The sequence below is a fragment of the Podarcis erhardii genome (genome assembly GCF_964252035.2).
Source record: "Podarcis erhardii genome assembly, chromosome: 1".
Taxonomy (NCBI): domain Eukaryota; kingdom Metazoa; phylum Chordata; class Lepidosauria; order Squamata; family Lacertidae; genus Podarcis; species Podarcis erhardii.
In genome coordinates, this window is record NC_138497.1 from 44,369,752 (window position 1) to 44,390,084 (window position 20,333).

At 44.6% G+C, this 20,333-nt stretch overlaps 1 protein-coding gene across 2 annotated transcripts in view; it reads right to left on the minus strand.

Moving 5' to 3' along the window:
- RPAP1 (RNA polymerase II associated protein 1) overlaps positions 1-20,333 on the minus strand; it is a 47,534-nt gene that overhangs the window by 13,375 nt on the left and 13,826 nt on the right. For both annotated transcript variants that reach the window (XM_081858520.1, XM_081858521.1), the window contains exons 8-17: positions 14,744-14,859; positions 13,652-13,750; positions 12,833-12,934; positions 11,245-11,412; positions 10,039-10,233; positions 9,733-9,867; positions 9,360-9,539; positions 7,704-7,861; positions 6,291-6,470; positions 1,510-1,711 (exon numbers count right to left, since the gene is read on the minus strand). In XM_081858520.1, coding sequence (XP_081714646.1) covers positions 1,510-1,711; positions 6,291-6,470; positions 7,704-7,861; positions 9,360-9,539; positions 9,733-9,867; positions 10,039-10,233; positions 11,245-11,412; positions 12,833-12,934; positions 13,652-13,750; positions 14,744-14,859 — 1,535 coding nt within the window. The remainder of the gene's footprint in view (positions 1-1,509; positions 1,712-6,290; positions 6,471-7,703; positions 7,862-9,359; positions 9,540-9,732; positions 9,868-10,038; positions 10,234-11,244; positions 11,413-12,832; positions 12,935-13,651; positions 13,751-14,743; positions 14,860-20,333) is intronic.

Here is a 20,333-nt window from a genome sequence, read left to right on the forward strand (position 1 = left end):
GGTCCATGGACCAGAGTTTGGGAACTCCTGGGCTGGTGTAACTGCCCTAATGCTTCAAGTGGGACAGCTGAAGAGTCTTCTTACAGGCCCTTGCAAATCCAGGACTCTTTAATTCAGCTCCTTGCAAGATAGAGAGATCAATCACTACTTTTCTGTATGGAATTAGAAGTGGGTCAAGGGTGTCAAAATATATTGAACAACTGGCAAGGAGGAGACTGTTCTTTACACTGTCTCCTTCCCAACAAGAGCTCTTCCTCCTTTCCTGTGCTGTAAGGGAGACATCAAACAAAACAGAGGAATACAGAGATGCACACTGTACACCTCCTGCTCTAGATAAGCTTTGGATGAATGGGAAAAGTGCTCAGACACAAGCCTGGTTCACACGTAATGCTAATCCATAGTTTCTTTAGGTTAACAATGGCTTTTTTGAAGACTACCCATGATTTGTTTTCTGGCAACAAACCAGTGCTTGAAAAGGTCCCTGGCACTAGGTTTGAAAACAATACAGAACAAACACATATCCTTATTTGCTTTTTGTAGAGTTTCTAAAACTATTTTTAGTTGTTTTTATGGTTTGTAAATTCCCTTGAGACTTGAAATGAAGAAGGAGATTCGTAATCCGCCTACCCCCGCATAAACTAATAACATAAAATGAATAAATAAAAGTGAAGCTTATGAACCACAGCTTGTTTAACTATGGTTTATTGTCAGGTCCAAACCAAGGAGCTGCGTCTGGCCATCCCACCCCAGATGCTCACCAAGCTATACAAGTATTACACAAGAACAGCTGAAAAATAAATCAAGTTCTGGAAAAACAGCCCATGACTTGTTTGCTTGTTGGTGAGTCTACTCATGGCTTGTTGGACAAGCAATGGGTTGCTGTCATGTGTGAATGCAGCTACAGCATGCATAAGTGGCTCTGGCTATGGTCAGGCCTCAAACAATCCAAGTATAATCACAATAACAAAATTATTTTCATTTGCTTGGTGATTTCATAAAGAATTTTTGACTGGTAGTTGCTTCAAAAAAGCTCCTGAAGGTAATTTGAACAGGGGCTGAAAACTACTGCTAAATCTTTTCCACTTGATTCGGAAAGTTTCTGATGCTTTTGACACTCTCCCCATGAACGGGGGAAGAGATATATTAAGCTGACCCTGTCCAGAGTAATCCTAGTAAAGCCAGGTTAACCAAGGTAGGGCCTCCAGCTCCCATAAGCCCCAGCCAGGATGTCCAGTGGCCAGGAATGATGGGAACTGTGGTCCAGCAACATATGGAGGGTACCATGGCAAATTATAAGATTGAAAGACACTGAAACCAGCTGCAAGGTTCACCTGAATTTACAAAGGAACCCAGAAGACAGGCACCTGTATCATTTCAGTTAAGACAACTGCACTTCCTTCCCTTGACTGTACTCTAAGCCTTGTCCGGATGGATAGTTGCACTGGGGAATAAAGGATCAACCCAACAGACAGTTGCAAGAGACACTTCTTTGGTTTTCACAGGCCTCACCTGCTGATTGCAGTGACTGTAATAGGCCGCCATGTAAAGGACATAAGCTGTTATGAGGGGCTGCAGTGCCTGCCAGATCTCCAGCTGGGTTATTTGTTCAAGGCATCCTTTCAGTTGCATTTCAATGATGGGCCTGAAGCCCGATACCTGACTCCAGGTGACTGGCGGAGGTGGAATCTGGCCACCGCCTTCTGGATCACTCCTGAAACAGAAAAGAGAAACCATGAAGGGGAGAGGTGAGACTCAAACTGCTAATGCCAACTAACTGATCACCCTAAAAGATTTGGTGACTGTGAAACATGTTTTAGGATGCTTTCATTGTTGTCCAGTTTTACTATTTAACGCTTTGTTGAGAAGTGGTAGATATTCTGAATGAAATAAATGAACAAACTTTACTCATGTTTATATCTAGTCTACAATTAGATGGCTTCACAAGCAAGCTGAACTGGTGCCTTGCCCTAATCTTATCTATTATTAAATTATTACCACACTTATATCCCAAGGAGTCCACACTGCATACATGGTGCCTCCCCTGCCCCCCCCCATTGTATCTTCACAACCCTGGCAGGTAGGTTAGCTGAGAGCTGAAGACCAGACCCATGTCACCCAGTAAACTACATGGATTAATGGGGATTTGAACTCTAACAATATTTACATGCCACCCAATAACTGTTTAATCAGAGCGGACCTACTAAAATGAGTGAACCTAACTTAATCATGATCATTCATTTCAGTGGGTCTCCTCTCAGTAAAACTAAGCTGAATATCAGATAAGTCCTCCAGGCAACTAACAATAACAGCACTATAAATAAAAACCAGAGAGTAAGTATAACCAAACAACAACAACAACAACAACAACACACCACTCAGTGTATTAGTACAAATGGGGAAAGCAACATTACAGTCATAAGCTCCACTTATGGATGAGAATTGAAATGACCTTGTTCCAAGTAATTGGGGGGGGGGGACAGGGAAGCAAAAGAAACAAGAATGTGTTATTTCTAAGCAAGGTTTCAGCAGTTGTTTGGCTGGAGAGGATTCATCAAGTTGCAGTTTTAATATTTGTCAATTTTGTACCATCTGTAATATTTTCACTGATGTTTTGCAAGCTGCCAAGAGGCTGCGAAACAAGCAGAATAAAAATTCATTCATTCATTCATTGTTTTAATTTAAGATCGGAAATGGTCAAGGCCCTTGGTTGATCAAAAATTAAGAGCTGCTTCACACATGCACAGATATCACTTGATTCCTAATTACAGAAACTCATGCGACTGATAATTCTTGGGCTCAGTCCAAAGATGTCCCTTCAGCTCACAGAAAAGCTTTCAATCCAGATGATGTTACCACAAACAGAAGCGGGGGTTAATTTTCATTGATAACCCCAGCAGGCTGCTGCATCACCTTCCATTCTGTTCTAGAAAGTTCTCCAACCTTCTGGAGCAGATTTACTGAGGGTGCAAGGGGCTGCAAAGGGAAATTGGCAAAAGTCACCTCCCTTCCTCTTCCACTAGCAGAGGCACAAAATAGTTTTAAAGCCCCTCCACAAGCAAAAGAGAACAGTGGGATTCAACCCATTTGGAAAACAATTATGTCTGCAGCAGCGATGAGAGTTCCATTTGTGGGATGCAGGAAACAAGCCGAATTCACACAGAACAGCTCTCATACTGCAACAGCACTTTTCTCTGATGCTGGACACATTACACCTGTAGCAAAGCATTTTTTCCCTTGGTTTGTCCCTGCAGCCTACCAGTCCCATATGCTTTCCTTCAAAGTGCTCCCACCCCTGTCACTCACTCTCATCAGAGCAACCTCTTTCACTGAGCCAGGTATTTATTTACACCCACCCAAATGATTATCTTCTCAATCAAATTTACTGTCAACCTCCACTGCAACAGCACGAACAAACCCCGAGCTTTGCTGGACTCAGCAGTGGATTCCTAGGGAATACCACAATCAACTGCTCTTCAGCAAAGTCTAATTATTTCCTCCCACTCACCCTAAGAAGAGGGAAATGGAAGAAAAGGAGATACAAAAATAGGGGACTAAAGCAGGACACACACAGGGAAGACTCTTTGAAGGGCAATTAATCTGACAAGACTGCTAGGCTGAAAGAACATTGATGGTCACAACCTTACTTGCCGAAGTGATCAGTTTTTACTGAGGTATCATCACCACCCTTATAAATACCTTCCTCACAACTATAGAAAGCCAGAGAAGCTCTGTCATAATTCTTATCACTAGTCGTGCACAGACAGCTGTTATGAAAAGGACAGAAACTTCAATCCCACTTTCAGTCACAGAACAGCAATTTTTTTGTCTCCAGGAAGCTTCCACCATGTTTGGTTATGTGTTGTACTCTCTCAAAAGTTTTCCAAAGACAAACAGCCTCCGGTAAATGAACCCAACTCCTTGACTCTCTTTGTCTGTATTCTGCTTTTAAAGTGACCATGTCAAGCAGGACACAGAGACAGCTCTTAAGTACAAAAAATTTAAAACATCCACATTTTTTCACATTTAAAGCCCGAAAATGATTTTCCAACAATGGGGGTAGTGTTCACTCATTTTTGTACACAAAAGAATGGGTAAATTATCTTCACTTTGCTTCTCCTAAAAGTGCCTGGGATTTATTATTTATCTGTACATATTCAACAGCCATCTTATGTTTTAAAAGCCTATAATAATCTCACACCAGAACCACAAACATGTGGCTATGTCAGGCTGCATATGATATAATTTAGGAAAGCTGCTTTGTAAACAATAGCCTGTTCTCTTCCCCACCCACCCCATCATTTTGAAGGTAACTGGCTCCCCCCCCCCCATCATTTAAAATCCTTTCCTGCCCTTCACTTCAAGTGCCACTTTACCAAAACAAGTGATGAGAATTCTGCACGGCCCATTTGAAAGAAAAACCGGAGAAACTGATTCACCTGTATTTCAGAGAGAGCCAATTCACTAACTGCTAGTTTCTCTTTGTAAGGAAGCACTTAACGGCAGAATTTCAACAAACCCTACATTTAGTGGCAAGTGTTATTTGGGCATTGCAGAAAGCTGACATGCGATGGCACCCTCGATTCTTAGAAGCAGGAGTGCCACAGCTCTCGTTCAAAATGAAACTTCTCTAAAAACAAGAATAAAGGCAAATAATAAGGTTGCGCTCACAAACCCATTCCCTCGCTCAGTTACCCTTTAGACAGAACCTGATATTGTGGGTGGTTTATCTTGTGGCTTTGCAAATGCTTCTGCCTGGATGGAATGTGTCTTTGATATGGGATATCGCCTCTTGGTTGCCAGGTACGGGCAAGTTTACCTCTGACTTTTGCATTGCCATTATGTGGAGGAAAAACATCCACACATACAGGCAGGGAATGGTTTTCAAGTAGATAATGCAGCAACCTCGCTGAAGCTACACAGAACTGAGTCTGCTCAGTGCATGAATTGGAGTCTGATGGGAACCCTGCATGCAAGGTCCCATGACAAAGGAAAGGCAGCGTATGACCGTTTGATGGCCTCTGTGAAGGCTGTTCTTTTTTGGGCAGGCTTTTTTAAATAAATGGCTGTGTACCACTTCCACACTGCCCAATATTTTTGTCCCCCAAATCAGGATGTCAGGAGGGGAGTATTTTCCAGTCCGGTGCTCTGGTGATTGTGTGTAGGGTAATCCCAGAGCGCCAGACCAGAAGGTGCTCTGGCACTCATCAACAGGGACACACCAAAGCGCCTTCTGCTCCAGCGCTCTGGCACGAGGATTCACACCAGAGCACTGGACAAAAAAGTGGACTTGTAAAAGGGTAAAAGTATTGGGAAGTGATATACAATGAATTGAAAAAAAATGGTTTAAAGTACCTTTCCCCCCAAAACCCCAGAATCCTTTCTGTCGGGGATAATTCAGAGGGAAATTCCCAGGGGTCAAAAAAGATGTATGCTACTACTGTGGCCCATGTTTTGCTAGTCCAAAAACGGAAACCGAGCGAGGTCCCAAGCTAAGAAGAATGGCAACTTAAACTGATGGAATACACACAGCTTGTAGATTTAACATACAGAATAAGAGAACAAGAAGAACGTACGTTTAAGGAAGACTGGAAAATGCTTACTGAATATATGGGTGAAAATTGTGTTCATTTAAAAACGCTGGTAGCACTAAGATAAATTCAACAGTGTTTTGATGGATGTAATAATGGATTACTGAATTGTTTAGTTCATGTAAAATATGCAGGGATGTGTGGTATGCAAAATGAACCAAGGAAAGAGAAGCAGTCATTGATTTAAGGTTGTCTAAATGAATATTTGGAAATGTAATTTGGAAAAATTTAGTAAAAATTGTAAAAAAGGGCACTGGACAAAAAAGAGGACATTTCAGGATCCTAACAGAAGCCATGACTGGCATCTAGGGAACAGCAGGTGAGGGCCAATACCCTCGTGTCTTACTTTCGAGTTTCCCATAGGCCTTTGCTTGAGATGCTGGACTAGATGGAACTTTGGTGTGATTGTAACTTATGTTACTAAGTTGTTAATTCATCATCTCCCTCATGTTTTAGTTTAGAGCATTATATCTGCTATTTCTTATCTCTTTTAACTGTTATTACTTGCATACTGTTTGTTATATTGTAATCTGCCTTGACATCTGGTTTAAAAATTCAAACAAAAACCTTTACAAATAAATAATAATTAATAATAATAAAGCACTCCGGTGAGTGATGCAAACTCATGCTGCTACTGCAGAACGTGGCTTTTTAGGAACACACACACACACACACACGACTGGCAAGAGAAGGTGGCGATACCTGCTAAGCTGGGCTTGCAGTTCTGCCCTGCAGCCAGCCGTCTGTGTCACTTGAGTAAGCAGAGTCACCATGGCTGTAGCTCGCTGGACAGAAAGTTCAAATAGAGAGTTGTTCTCCTGAAAACTGCCAGCCAATTGAGCCAGGGTTGGGACCATCTTCATTAGCACAGGATAGAGATCCCTGTAAATTGGAGAAAATGAATGAGGTGGGGGGGGGGGCAGAAATCACAGGACATTGACTCATTGTTACAAATAATTTGTTTACTCCCAGCACAATCCAAAATCCCATAAGACTTTGTGACTGACCCATATTCTGCGAGAAAAGGCTTTCTGCTTCTCAAAGCATTTGATAAAATGAACCAAAAGTTCATTTTTTTAAAAGCAGGAAAAGTTAAAGCTTGAACAGAAATGAGGATTTTCCTATGCAACCGAAAGACATCATTTCAACCTTACTTACATTGTTAACATCTTTCTCAGTAAAGATAAGAGAATCAACATCTTACATGGTCATGGCAGGCAGAACAGCCTATATACCAAAATTTGAAGATGTAAAACAAGGCAACTTTGCAGAAAAGAGTATCACTCATTACCAATTTACTTTGGTTGCTGGTTTGAATACAGCTGTTTAGGGATCAGTTCTTGTGGCAATAATCAGCTGCACCTAGTGTCACTCACTGATACAAAACTAGCATTTGAGCATACATAACCATTACAAAGTGGACCCATTCTGGTTTGTGAAAACCAGTCTGGAGAACTGGATTTTCTGCTGGCCCAGAGGCGTCAACACCGCTCCCTGCTAATGAGCGGCCTCAAATCTGCAAGCCTCAGATACGGGCCTCGCTAACAAGCCCAGTGACTGAGCCCACAGATACCTCACCTCAATTCCAACCTCCTTCATTCAGGGGATGTTGCAGAAAAGGAGGCTAAGAGACCATTTCAGAGACAGTCATTATTTGCTTCCTAGATTCTTGTCAAACTGACTTCTCTGGTAACTGTGTGGATTGGTGTGTTTTTCCCGCTTGTTAGCCATCCTGGTTTAGAGATTAATAGGGGCAAAAAAAACCCTATTGATCTTCTCAGATGTGGCCTTCTAATGTTCTTGATGACATGGGAGAGATATACCTCTCTCCTGCCAAGTCGCTGCTGCAGTTTATGCAAGCTCCTTCATCTCCTGCCTACTGCAAAAGAAATAATGCAATTTGCAGGTGGAGAAGGGAATGGCAGATCAACCACTATGGTGAGCCATCACTATGGTTCACACTAAAACTGGCTCTGCCAGTGCAATTGCACCAAACTCAACCACAGTGATGGTGATGGTGAGCAGAGGTTTCCTATGCTGCAGCTGGGCAAGGGTTTTTCTTTTTTGGCAGGTAGGGAGAAACCCCAGAAGATGTGCCTTATTCTGAAAACACACCCAAAGAGATCACAGGCCTGACCGTAGCCGGTGGCCACAGCCCACAAGCGGAAAGCTTCAGTGTTCATCCTTATGGCTTCCTCTATCCTCAGGGGAAGGTCTTTGGGATCTTCAGCTACGAAGCGACCCAGCCGACTCTTCAGTTCGAACTTATTAAGCTGTGAATAATAAGCAGACAGCAGAGTAAGATGCAGGACCTTAGGGGAGAGTAACCCATACGGACATCCGAGGAGGAACACCTAATGATAGCCACTGGAGGAGAGGGCTTTAAAATGGGATTGTGCAAGTCCATTAGGGATAGAACTGTCAATGGCTGGTGACCATGATGGTTAAATCCACAATCACATGCACTGAACTACGGAACACCAGTTGCTAGCATCCCTTACTTGTGGACTTTCTGTGTGCAACTGGTTGGCTGCTATGGGAAGCGTGATAGGCAAGATGGATCATTGGGAGTGAGTCAGCCGGTCTCATACCCAATAGCAGATGGCTTGGTGTGGCGGCGGCAGCCACATGACCTCCAGTCAGTCCTATTGCTGCTACTTACTGGGAAGCAGAGGAGAGAGGAGAGGAGGTGGGGAGGCTGGCACAGTGCAAACACACCAGACTGGCTCTGCCAGTGCAATTGCACCACACCCAAACTGGCCACCACCTTGTCCTGCCACCTCTGCATTTCAGTAAGCAGCAATGACACAACGGAACAAGGTCAGGTGAGTGGCGCTACCCTACCACCCGACCTCCTGCCACTGCTTCTACCCTTTCTTAAAGTTTCATGGAAATCAATGGAAGCAGCGTTAAAAATGAGCACTCCTTTTCTTCTTACTTCCCATTGCACTTCCTTGGTGCTGAACCTTCCCATCTCAGCGCCTGTCCTTCATCCACTTTCCCCTTGCCCTCTGCAACCAAAGTACTTCTTACACCTTCCCCTACCTTACCTCCACATAAAAGTTCTTTAGAAAATCTGAATTCCAAGCATTACTTATTTCAAGCACATGATTTGTTTCCATTATACCAAAAACTGATGTGTGTATGTGTGTCTGTGTGGCTCTATAGAGAATGCCAACAGACCGGTCAGCCATCTCTGTGGAAATTGAGTAATACGATAATCTTTATTGTCATTGTCCCATACAGAACAATGAAACTGAAAAAATCTACATCAGACATTCAAACTAATAATGATAATAATAATAATAATAATAATAATAATAATAATAATAATAATAATAATTTATACCCCACCCATCTGGCTGGGTTTCCCCAACCACTCTGGGCGGCTTCCAACAGAACACTAAAATACAATAACCTATTAAACATTAAAAGCTTCCCTAAACAGGGCTGCATTCAGATGTCTTCTAAAAGTTTGCTAGTTATTTTTCTCTTTGACATCTGGTGGGAGGGCGTTCCACAGGGCAGGTGCCACTACCCACAAGCCTGCTATCCCAGCCTGGATAGCCCCTAAAAACTCTGATACCCCATAATTGAATATAATATACTCACATAAAGACTACCTTACACTGCGTTTAAAACCAAAAATTGCATTTGGATTGAAACTGTTTCTCAGGCAGCTCAGTAACCAGGCTTCTTCTTCTTTTTGTCTCAACCATCTTTTGAACTTCTGCCCCCCAGTTTAAATAGCTTAAGTGGAGAGGCCCTTACCAGCCTGGCAGCCACATTCCTCCCTCCAGATGCCAAGACTCTCATTAGCTTCATGGCAGTGGCGCATGGAACTCCATGCAGGCTTGTGAGCAACTGCCCAGGTTCAGCTACTCTTGGATTCCACTGGGTGGGGAGGAATTCTCTGATGACCATCTCAACTAGGCGAGGGCAATCCAGAATCTGCAAAACAGACATTTAAGAGAGAATATTTAAGAGCAGTACAAAGCCACTTATTTGTCAGTGCAGCAATGTAAAAAAGTTTACCATCTGGCCAAGTATATCAAAGGAATCTGAAATATTCCCAAATGATCTCTATTCTTCCACCTCAACTGGCATCTTCTCTGACCCAGAGAACACACACCCAGGTACCTACCCGACTGCATGCTTCAGTAGAGTGCCTTCCTATGCGCGTTAGGATGTCTAGACTCTCCAGGACTACCAAAGGCACAGGTCGCATTACTTCCAGAATGTATCTCATGCGCTGAAGAATCTTGGTCTTTAGCAGTCCCTTGGAGATAATAATAAGATTTTGTAAGTCTAATACAAAAGCCCCAATTATGGCTCAGCAAACTTCCACTTCAGCCTATGAATCTGTAACAGATTATGTATGTTTTTTGTGTGTTTTTTTACACAGATACTGCTTTATTGACAATGTTCTGGAAGTGACTAGAGGTTTTACCTTTATGGCATCATATTGTGCCACTTCTGGATCTGGTTTGTTTTCATCCTTTGGTCTTTTCCCCGGTGCCTTCTGGGTTGGAGCTTGTCCCTCATTCTCATCTTCCTCCTCCATCTCCTCCTCTTCACCCTCGTTCGGGATAAAAGGGTAGACAGTGATACCCTGGTACCATGAAAATGTCTTGTCCAGATACTCCTGCAAGGAAATGAAAAACAAGAAGCTAGTTCTTGCTGAACAGCTGTCAAAAAAAGAGGAGGGGATGCTCTCATGTCCACTCCTAGGCGTCTTCGATAGCAAGGCTTGGAAAGAGCCCTCCCAGAGAAATTACTGGAATAAATGGTGTGAGAGGCAGCACTGGGACTTGAGAAACCATAGTTCAAATGCCCACTTAGCCAGTCACTGCCCCTCAGCCTAACCTACCTCACAGGGCGGCTGCAAGGATAAAATGAAGAGGAGAGAAGTGTGTGAACCACCTTCAGCTTCCTGAATTAAAGTTAGGACATGAATATAATAATAAACTATAACAAACAAATCTTCACAGTAAGTTCTAAAGGCATGGACCCAGAATTGTTCTTCTGGAAACATAAAACGCAAAGGATCCATTTAATGCCCAAGGAGGGAGCTGCCTCATGCAGAGTCAGGTCACTGGTCCATCTAACTCAGTAGTGTCTCTCACCAGAGGATGGGAGCCTCAGGCTCAGGGGCCAAATGTGGCTCTCCATGCCTCTCTTTCTGGCCCTTGGAACTCAGCCCCTAGGTCTTACCCCTCATCAGCCCTGTTCCATACTCTCCTTAAATGCTTTTTGCCTGGCTGGAATGTGTCCTTCAACTATGATAACGCCCCTTGCTTGCCTGGATAGCAAAGTTGGAGAAAAATGTGTGGATCGCTGGAATGTGGTCTGCTGACACAAAGCTAAGAGCCACATCAATTGCTCTATCCACTTTCTGTCTCTGGCGCCATCCACCAGTGGTATGGCACACTACAAGGAGATGTGGCCACACTTGGGAGTGGCTCTGCATGATTTCAGACAAGAGTGTTTCCCAGCCCTGCCTGGAGATTGAACCTGGGACCTTCTGCATGCAAAGCAGTTGCCCCACCACTGAGCGGAAGGGAGCAGAAGCCCTTAATAACACGGAGATCTATCCCTACTGATACCAACACTCAAAACTATTTTACATGGATTCTTGGGTTCTACAGATAGACACCTCATCATCTGGAGAGACAAGCAGCGCATGGAGGGCGTGGACAGTGGCTGCAACGACATTATCCACTGGGTCATCCAAGGAGAAGCGGAGCAAAAAGAGGAAACCAGCGTCAAGCAGGACACGCAGGACACTTCCTTTCAGCGAGGAGGCAAACTCCCCTGCCTTGGCCTGAAAACACACACCACAACGACAAAGGTTAAAAAGAGAGAGAGAGAGAGAGAGAGAGAGAGAGAGAGAGAGAGAGAGAGTTGTTGCTTTTAGAAGGCAGCCACCAATGTTGCACAGGGACGCTTTCCCAGAAGTCCTTAGACTGGAAACTGATGGAAGCAAATCCATTCCACTTCTTCCACTTCAAATCATGACATTTTCTCTTTTTTTATGATGAAGATTGATATCTTTTGCATTCTTATCCTCTGGCAAAATGCACACAGCTATAAGGCAACTGAGTTTCTCCCTAGGGCTCCACAAATGAGAGCACTAAATACACCATGGGCAGCTGCATCTCTGGCCTCGAGGGGGAATGTTCTTCCCTTGGAATTCTGCCAAGGTGTGGTCATCTCTCTTGTCTCTGACGTTTGCCCTGTGCTTCCAAAGCACAATAATGAAATAATGCCCCTCCACTCCCACCCGCACATCCTCTATGCATTCCACAAACAATGATGGTCTACCAGTGGGGACTAAGGCAGCCAAGATCTGTAGATTCTGGCTTATATCAATATACAATTATGGCCAATTTCTGCCAGACTTCATAACCTTTTCTCGTTGCTTTAAAGCACTTAAGAGCCTAATTTGGCTTTTCCCAATAGCCAACGTATTCAACTAAACCAAAAAATTAATACAATGCGGCAGATTTTTCTGAAACTTCACCATCAGCAGATTTGGCAGTCGCTAGCGAATTAAACTGCTAGCTGTCTTTTGTTTCCCTTAACTGAGAGCCAATTCCTATGCATGTTTATTCAGAAACAATCCACACTAGGTTTTAGTGGTGCTTGTTCCCAGGTAAATGTGCAAAAGAACATCACTCGAATCTTTCAGGTTAGATAATAACATGATAACAGCATCAGAAGACTAGTAAGATTTCAGTCTAGTCACCAAATATATGGAGAGATCCAAATAATGTTTTATGTACTCATTAAGGAGGTAGGAACCTTCAAAAATGTTTTAATACGGCCTTCCCCAGGCTGACTCCCTCCAACTTTGCTGCTAAACTCCAACTTCCATCAGGTCTTAGCAGCACAGCTAGTGGTCAGTCTTAAAGCAACATCTGGAGGTGTCAGGCTGGGGAAGGCTGTTTTGATCACTGACCCATCTAATAAGAAATGTCACAGTGGGAAGCTTTCTGTTGGAGCACCATGGTCATTCTTCAACTTTGCAAAAATGACCACTTCAGATCAAACTCTGTGGATGTACTTGCATGTAACCAAACTGTCTTAATTTAGAGATTCCCTAGGGCCAATTAAAAGGTGAACAAGATCAGAAACCAAAAAGCACATTGGTGATTTGGTATATGTGGAGATGGTTTTTGTGGCATCAGAAGAAACCTGGCCACCCCGTTTCTCTCTTGTCACCCCTACAAAGGTTAACTCACCTTCTGGACAATGTGACCAAGCACCTGCAAAGCCAGAGTCCTTTGCTGAATGACCTGGCTGCGAGACAAGTGGAAAAGCTCTTGGAGCGAGTAGCCAGCCCTCTAACATAAAAATAAAACATCCAGACATTAGGGTATCTATCATTGTGTTACATTACATACTACTGAAGAGACACCATCCTTTCACCTGAACAGACTCTGAAAGAAGCAAGGAAGTCAACAGGACTGTCCTCTGCCAATCACACCACACAATCCAGGTAATAGTGCAATACATGCAGAGAGCAGGGGCAAGAAGGTTCCTGTGCTAAGCTTTAGATGAGTCAAGCATGCAAGACACATCAAACGCTACAAAGAAAGCATGGGGAAATATTCCAAGGTCGCTGAGCACCAACCTGATGGAGGTTATAGTAGGAGTCACCCTTATTTATAAAGCTCCATTAGGCTCTAAGCAGAACACCAAAAACTGAGCCTTCCCAGAAGAAACACTCATTGGAATGCTACACTACACTATCCAATAGTCTGGGATCTACTGTTCAATAAGTTACTGCTACTCAAGAGGAGGGTGAGGGAATTTCCCATCCTCGTATGTGATGAGAAAAAGAAATCTTGCTCCAAGTAGCAATCTTATTTCACAGTAATTAATTCTCTGCTTCTTCCATTTTTGAAAGCATGAAAGTACTTTAGATGCCTTCAACTGAGAATCATTAATGGTCAGACCATCTAGCCCAGGACTACCTAAGAAGGAAAGACAGGAAAGAGAGTGAAACATGCAATGAGATCACAAGCATGTTCTAGCGTTCAAGGCTGTTCTCCCCTTACTTCTGCTTCCTCTCCGTGGTGGTGTAGGCCCAGATGTGTGGGGAGGTCTTTATCTGGGGGAATAAGATCTCCCTTCAGATTGAAGCGTGCCTGCATTGCCTATTGGAGAAAGAAACAAATAAAATTATAACCTTTATTGCCTACTGTGCCATTCAGCTATTCTACCAATTTAGCTGCTCACACTTAGGATCTAAATCCCTTAACTACCCAAGCCAACTTTTACCATTTTTTGCTGACATGTTCTAGGGAAGGGGACCTCTGGCCTAGGGACCAAATGTGGTCCTCCAGGTCTCTCTGTCTGGTAGGGTTAGAAACTCATAGATATAAAATAACCACCAAATGACACCTTGAACCTAGGTTATGGCCACCACAATTGACTGTCTAGGTGCCATTTTCTTTTACAGTGAAATTATTATTATCATTATCATCTCTATATCGCTTTATATTTTAAAGAAAAAATGTCTCAGAACGGTTTCCAACACATTACAGGATTAAACAGCGACAAGACATCTCCACAGATCTGTCAGCCGGCTGCCACGCAGCAGTGTCTTTTGATGCTGGGATATTGGGGGGGGGGGGGGACAGCAGAAACTGCTACTGTACACCAGCCAGATGGTGGAGATGTTAGTTGCCAAACCTGATGACAATACATCTTCACATGGTCACAACTGAACCCGCAACTGGTGCCTGGGCGATTTCAAACACCGCTGTCTGGCCTTTGGGATTCTCTGTAGGCCAAATTGACTCTTCCAGGCCACACCCTCCTTGAGAGCTTCTGCCTGGCTAGAATGTCTCCTTGAACTGAGATAATGCCTCTTGCTTGCCTGGAAGGAGGATGGAAAGTGGTGTGGGGGTGGGTGGGTGTAGAAACAGCTTTTTCATGGCTGGAGTGTAATCTACTGTTACCAAGGCAAGAGTCACAACCATTGCTCTTTTGCTTCTGCCCCCTACTGGGATGCAGCCTGCCCCCCGCCCCCCGAAGGTTCCCATAAAGGAAGGCAGCCCTCAGGCTGAAAAAGGTTACCTACCAGTTTTCTAGGGGGAAGTTAATCTGAAAGCAAGAAAGAAGGGACTGTGTTTTATTCTCCTGACCTTTTTGGTTTTCTTCTGCCGAGGTTCAGGGAGGTCCTTCAACCACTGCAGCTTCTCCAACTCCACAGTGTCCATGTGGAGCCACTCTTTCTGAGGCTTCACTGGAAGGTCACCACCTTTTGGGAAAGGCAAAGGCAGACATTGTTATTCTTGAGCGTGAAAGCAGAGCATGCATCACTTTCATTGTCAACATTTGTGGCTCTGAAGAAGTGCATCAAATACTGCTTTTATGACACTACAAGGGGAAGGGGAAAAAGCTCAGAGACTGACTCATCATTGATACATAAACATCAAAGGTCCACCAACAGTTTAATCTTCTGTAAGATCTGGAGAAGGAAAGTGGATGGCGCCGTTAATAAAATTTGCAGATGAAATGAAGATGAGCTGAATATCAACTTGGACGTGGAGTGAATACAATCAGATTAGAAAATCAAGAGCACAGAATAACATGAGGCTAATGATTTAAACTGCACTCCCAACAACCCTAAGAAAAGGGTCTCAAAATAAAGATACTGAGGAGAGAAAACCGATAATATTGGAAAGTAAGAGTCTTGAAAGGCAAGTTCAGAGGGCTCCATTATTGCCGTCTCACGAGCGATAATGTTTAGAATTCTGGGTCTTCACAAAGAGCCAGTGAGAAATTGAAAGGGGGAAAAATCAACTAATTATACATTTTGGCTCTGCAGCAACAGCTGAATAGGAGACTCTGAGCATAGCCAATAAGTTTTTTAATGGTTGGAACACCAAGAAGATCAATTATTTAGCATTATAGACTAGACAGCAATGGAAGGAACAATTAGCACCTTGACAACCTCTTGAGATAAATCTACTGAGTTAAGTCTGGAATGTTGTTCTAGGACAATGGGGCTTACAATTAGTAATGGAGTAAGCATCCAAATCAAGGTAAACGAAGCTCTAGTAAAATTACAGCAACAGCTTATTTTCAACCATTACCTATTGCTTATCTTTGGACTACTGTACAGTGGTACCTCAGATTACATACGCTTCAGGTTACAGACTCCGCTAACCCAGAAATAGAGTCCGATCTTAACCTGAAACTGTTCTTAACCTGAAGCACCACTTTAGCTAATGGGGCCTCCCACTGCTGCCACGCCACCAGAGCACGATTTCTGTTCTCATCCTGAAGCAAAGTTCTTAACCTGAGGTACTATTTCTGGGTTAGCAGAGTCTGTAACCTGAAGCGCCTGTAACCCAAGGTACCATTGTACATTCATTTTATATTTTTTAAAGAAATGCTGGAATGAAGAACAAACACACCAGTGGGGTGGGTGTGAAGCAGGAAGAAGCAGAAGAGTCTTCTGGTATTTGTTTTTCCCCTCTCCATTAATCACTAAATGGAGAAGGCGGATTAAACCATGCTCTGAGTCAAATTAGTAATGTGTACCACCAGACACTAGTATTGCAATCTTGTCAACAGTTGGGGGAAGACTGTTATGTATTCTAGGGTTATCAGCAGATTGTTGAACTGATGAGAAACCCCTTTAGAGAAACACAACCTGGCAGCCCGGATGGTGTGCATTGAACCTTTCCAAGCTTATGTTTTGTTTTTCAGAATTGGGCGTGCAACATATAGTCAGCCTATAGTGCCATTTCCTGCAGCTTGGCTCTCTCCTGCACACTGTTTTACAAGCGCAGCCCCCACCAAGCCAAATCACTGCATCTGCTAAAGTTCTGGCTCTCTGGTTCTCGGATTCAGCCACAGATTCATCGGCACCATGACAGCATAAAGCAGAGTAGGAGGAAGGTGTTGCAAAGAAATGCCTCCTACATACATTAACTGGAGAAGATTACAGAGGCTTTTGCCAGGCTCCCTCACATGCACCATTACGTCTTCTGGGACGCATGGCATAGAGTGCTGTGGAACTTGCACAAGAGGAAGTCTGGTTGAAACCCTGCTCTACAACAGAGGTCCTTGGGCAAGTGTAATAAACCTATTACACTATTTGCTGTGTGGCTAAAATGTTACTAGTCCTTGGGAGGAAGAGGGTGCAGATATCACCCCAGGCTTGCAAGCTTCCCCATCCTGTGTTCTAGTGCAGCTACAAGGAGATCAGAAGCCTTTGTTGTTGTTTAGTCGTTTAGTCGTGTCCAACTCTTCGTGACCCCATGGACCAGAGCACGCCAGGCACTTCTGTCTTCCACTGCCTCCTGCAGTTTGGTCAAATTCATGCTGGTAGCTTCGAGAACACTATCCAACCATCTCGTCCTCTGTCGTCCCCTTCTCCTTGTGCCCTCCATCTTTCCCAACATCAGGGTCTTTTCCAGGGAGTCTTCTCTTCTCATGAGGTGGCCAAAGTACTGGAGCCGCAGCTTCACGATCTGTCCTTCCAGTGAGCACTCAGGGCTGATTTCCTTAAGAATGGATACGTTGATCTTCTTGCAGTCCATGGGACTCTCAAGAGTCTCCTCCAGCACCATAATTCAAAAGCATCAATTATTCAGCGATCAGCCTTCTTTATGGTCCAACTCTCACTTCCATACATCACTACTGGGAAAACCATAGCTTTTACTATACGGACCTTTGTTGGCAAGGTAATGTCTCTACTTCTGATGTCTCAGAAGCCTTAGCTCCTGCTTAACTTCAGTTTAGTGTGTCATTTGAGCCCCAAACTTTGGGTCATTTTTACCTACCTCATCAGTTACCTGTCTATTCTAAGCGGCTGTAGTTCTCCAAGGCCTCAGATAGAGGGGTTTTCAATCGCTTGCTAGCCTTTTAGCTCACAGACAGCCAAGAGTGAAACCAGGGATCATCTGCATGTGAAGCAGCACTGGGCGATATATCAATATATAGCTCAGGACCAGTATTGGGAGGAGACCGTGACGACAGCTTAACTCGGCGGTATATTGGTGGTGAAACCACCATTGCACTCTGCCCTGGCAGAGGGAGAAACAAGTTGGATCGGTAAGTTGCCAATACAGCTTGTTCCTCTCTCTGCTTCTTTGAACTGCTTGGGCTGAGGAACGTGCTGCTGCCCTCCCCTCAGCAAAGCAGTTTCAATGAGGCTCCGACCCGCCACTGGCTCACAGGAACCAGTGGTGGGATGGGGGCTCATCGCGGCTGCTCAGCTGGGAAGCGCGAAGCCTGCCCTTTCCTCCCAGAAAGACGGCAACCAGGTGGTGGAGGGGCTCTTTGATGATGCTGGCAGGTCTGCCGCTCGCCAGCAGCCCTCTCCGCAAGGGGCAGATAGGGTGGTTTTGCACCACCTTGCAGACTTTGCCCAGGAAGGTGGGCTGGAACTACAGTGCCATGTTGAAAACCCAACATCGCCCAGCCCCTAATGTGAAGCGTGTGCTCTGTCACTGAGCTCTGATTGCAAGCTGCAATCTCTGCTTCCACTCCAGCAAAGAAAGTCCACTGGGGATTTCGAACCCCTTTCAGAGGAAGGATGGGATATAAATCTAATAAATCAACATACCCTTGTTGAGAATGGGTTTCCCCTTCTGAATTAATTGCTCTCTTCCCGTTGCAAGCACAGGCTGCCTTCTTCCCTCTGGCAACATGGCTGCTGCTAAGTCTATTCAAGATGAATTTACTCCTTGGCATCAACAGTGGCAGCTTTCCAATGCTAAGTGCTAATGCAAAATTAATAATACGTCTCCTGCTGGGCACAATGTGCTGCATGCATAACCTCGGGCAGCTTGAAAAGCTCCATTGATTTTTATAATTGCTCCTCTCTTCCCAACGATATACTAAGTCACCCCACGGACAGTTGCCCTTCCTTGGTTCAACACACCTTTCCCTCTCCTCCCAGAACCAAGTTCTGCTTCCCTCAGCAATCACATCTTGCTTCTCCTCTCCCAATATGCCATCTCATAAATCCTTTGCTATCAATCTGCTGCTATCTTCACATTTTTTAAGGCTCAAAGGACCTTTTCCCCCCCATCCTGGTGCAGAGGAAATACCCAACATTTCTCTTCAAGCAGAGCACCTTAACAAGCTATTGTTCTAGCGCCAGCCTGCTAAAAACTAAAACCCATTGCAGGAAAGCATATGAAAATGTGGGGGGAAGAAATTGTGGGCAGGGGAGGGGAAGCCGCTCTTGCGGAAGTGCTAATCCACCTGCTCTTGCTTCTTCTCCCTTCCCTCCTCTTGCACATTAAAGCTGCTCTCTCAAGAAGAGAAACAGTAAACACCACCCCTTATCGCACCAAACCACACTGCTCAAATCCAAGAGCGATTCAGAGATCTCATTAAGCAGGCTCCACGAGGCAGGGAGGCCCAGAGAATATAGCACAACAAAGGATCAGACAGAAGGAAACAGCCAGCGCAAGTATGGGGCCGGGGCAGAGAGGCAGCGGAGAGGTAAAACACTCAAGAAGAGAGGAATGCAACAAGGCGGGAGGGAAAGGAACAGGATGAAAAAAAGAATAAAAGCAGGGAAGTTTTGAATTAAAGCTTACGACAGAGCAGGTCTGCACAAACTGTGGCCAACAGAGCCAGGCACTACTGGCCACGTATCGTGGGCTGCCAGGTATCTGGCAATCCAGAAAGCTACTTTATACCAAGACAGTCCACTGGTCCATCCAGCTCCATATCCTCTGCACTGATTGAAATTGACAGGGCTCTCTCCCACCAGCCCTACGTGGGGAGATGCCAGGGACTTAACCTGGGACCTTCTGCGCTCAAAGCAGATGCTCTGCCACTGAGCTAGGGCCCTTCCCCTTGTTTCTGCAGTCCCAAGAACTCAGTAAAACCAAGGAGGTTAACTGTCCTCTTGGATCGACTTCATGGGTCGTGGTTCGTTTGTTAAGGGAAGCACAGAAAGCTGCCTTGTGGCGAGTCAGGCTGTTGGCCCACCTGGCTCAGTTATCATCCATGATGGCAGGCAGTGGCTCTCCAGGATTTCAGACTGAGGCCTCTCCCAACTCAGAGCCTTCTGTCTGAAAGCTCCTGCTCTATCACTGAGCTGCAGCCCTTCTGGAATACACTTGGAGCTTTATTGTAACGAAATGCTGAGGCAAGGAGCTAAAGAACAGGATCCCCAAACTGACCAAGATGAAGGCCTCAGAGATTCTGGCCTGACCCCTCAAGGTCTCATTTGCAACTGAAATGAAGCCCTGAGTGTGCTCTGCTTTCTCTTTACCATTTCTTCCTCCCATCACTGTGGAAATTAAGATGTAAGTTCCTTGAGGCAGAACCTTTTCTCTCCCCGCCCCACCCTCAAATTTTTTTTTAATGCCTTCCCTCATTGTCTTGGGATAACAGAGGCAATGAGCAACTGTTTTTGCTGTCCTTTAGCAAGAACTGCCTGCAGGTAACTCAATCTGGATCCACTAGCCAGATCACTTAAGTACAGGAAACAGAAAGGGACCTGCAGATATGGCAAGAGTACAAAGGGTATTATTGATCCATATCATCATCAGAACACAAGCTCCAGCAGAAGCCCACAGGTCCCTCTTACGGATTTGACTCCAATCTTGAGGCATCATAAACAATGTATTTCCTCCAATGCACATATTTATCCCCATTCCTACAATTTGAAGGGGATGGAAAGTGGGTGCCCCTCTAGCCTGCCAATCAACCAATACCTCAAGCTGTGTGCCTTTTAAGCCTAGGTAATCCACACTG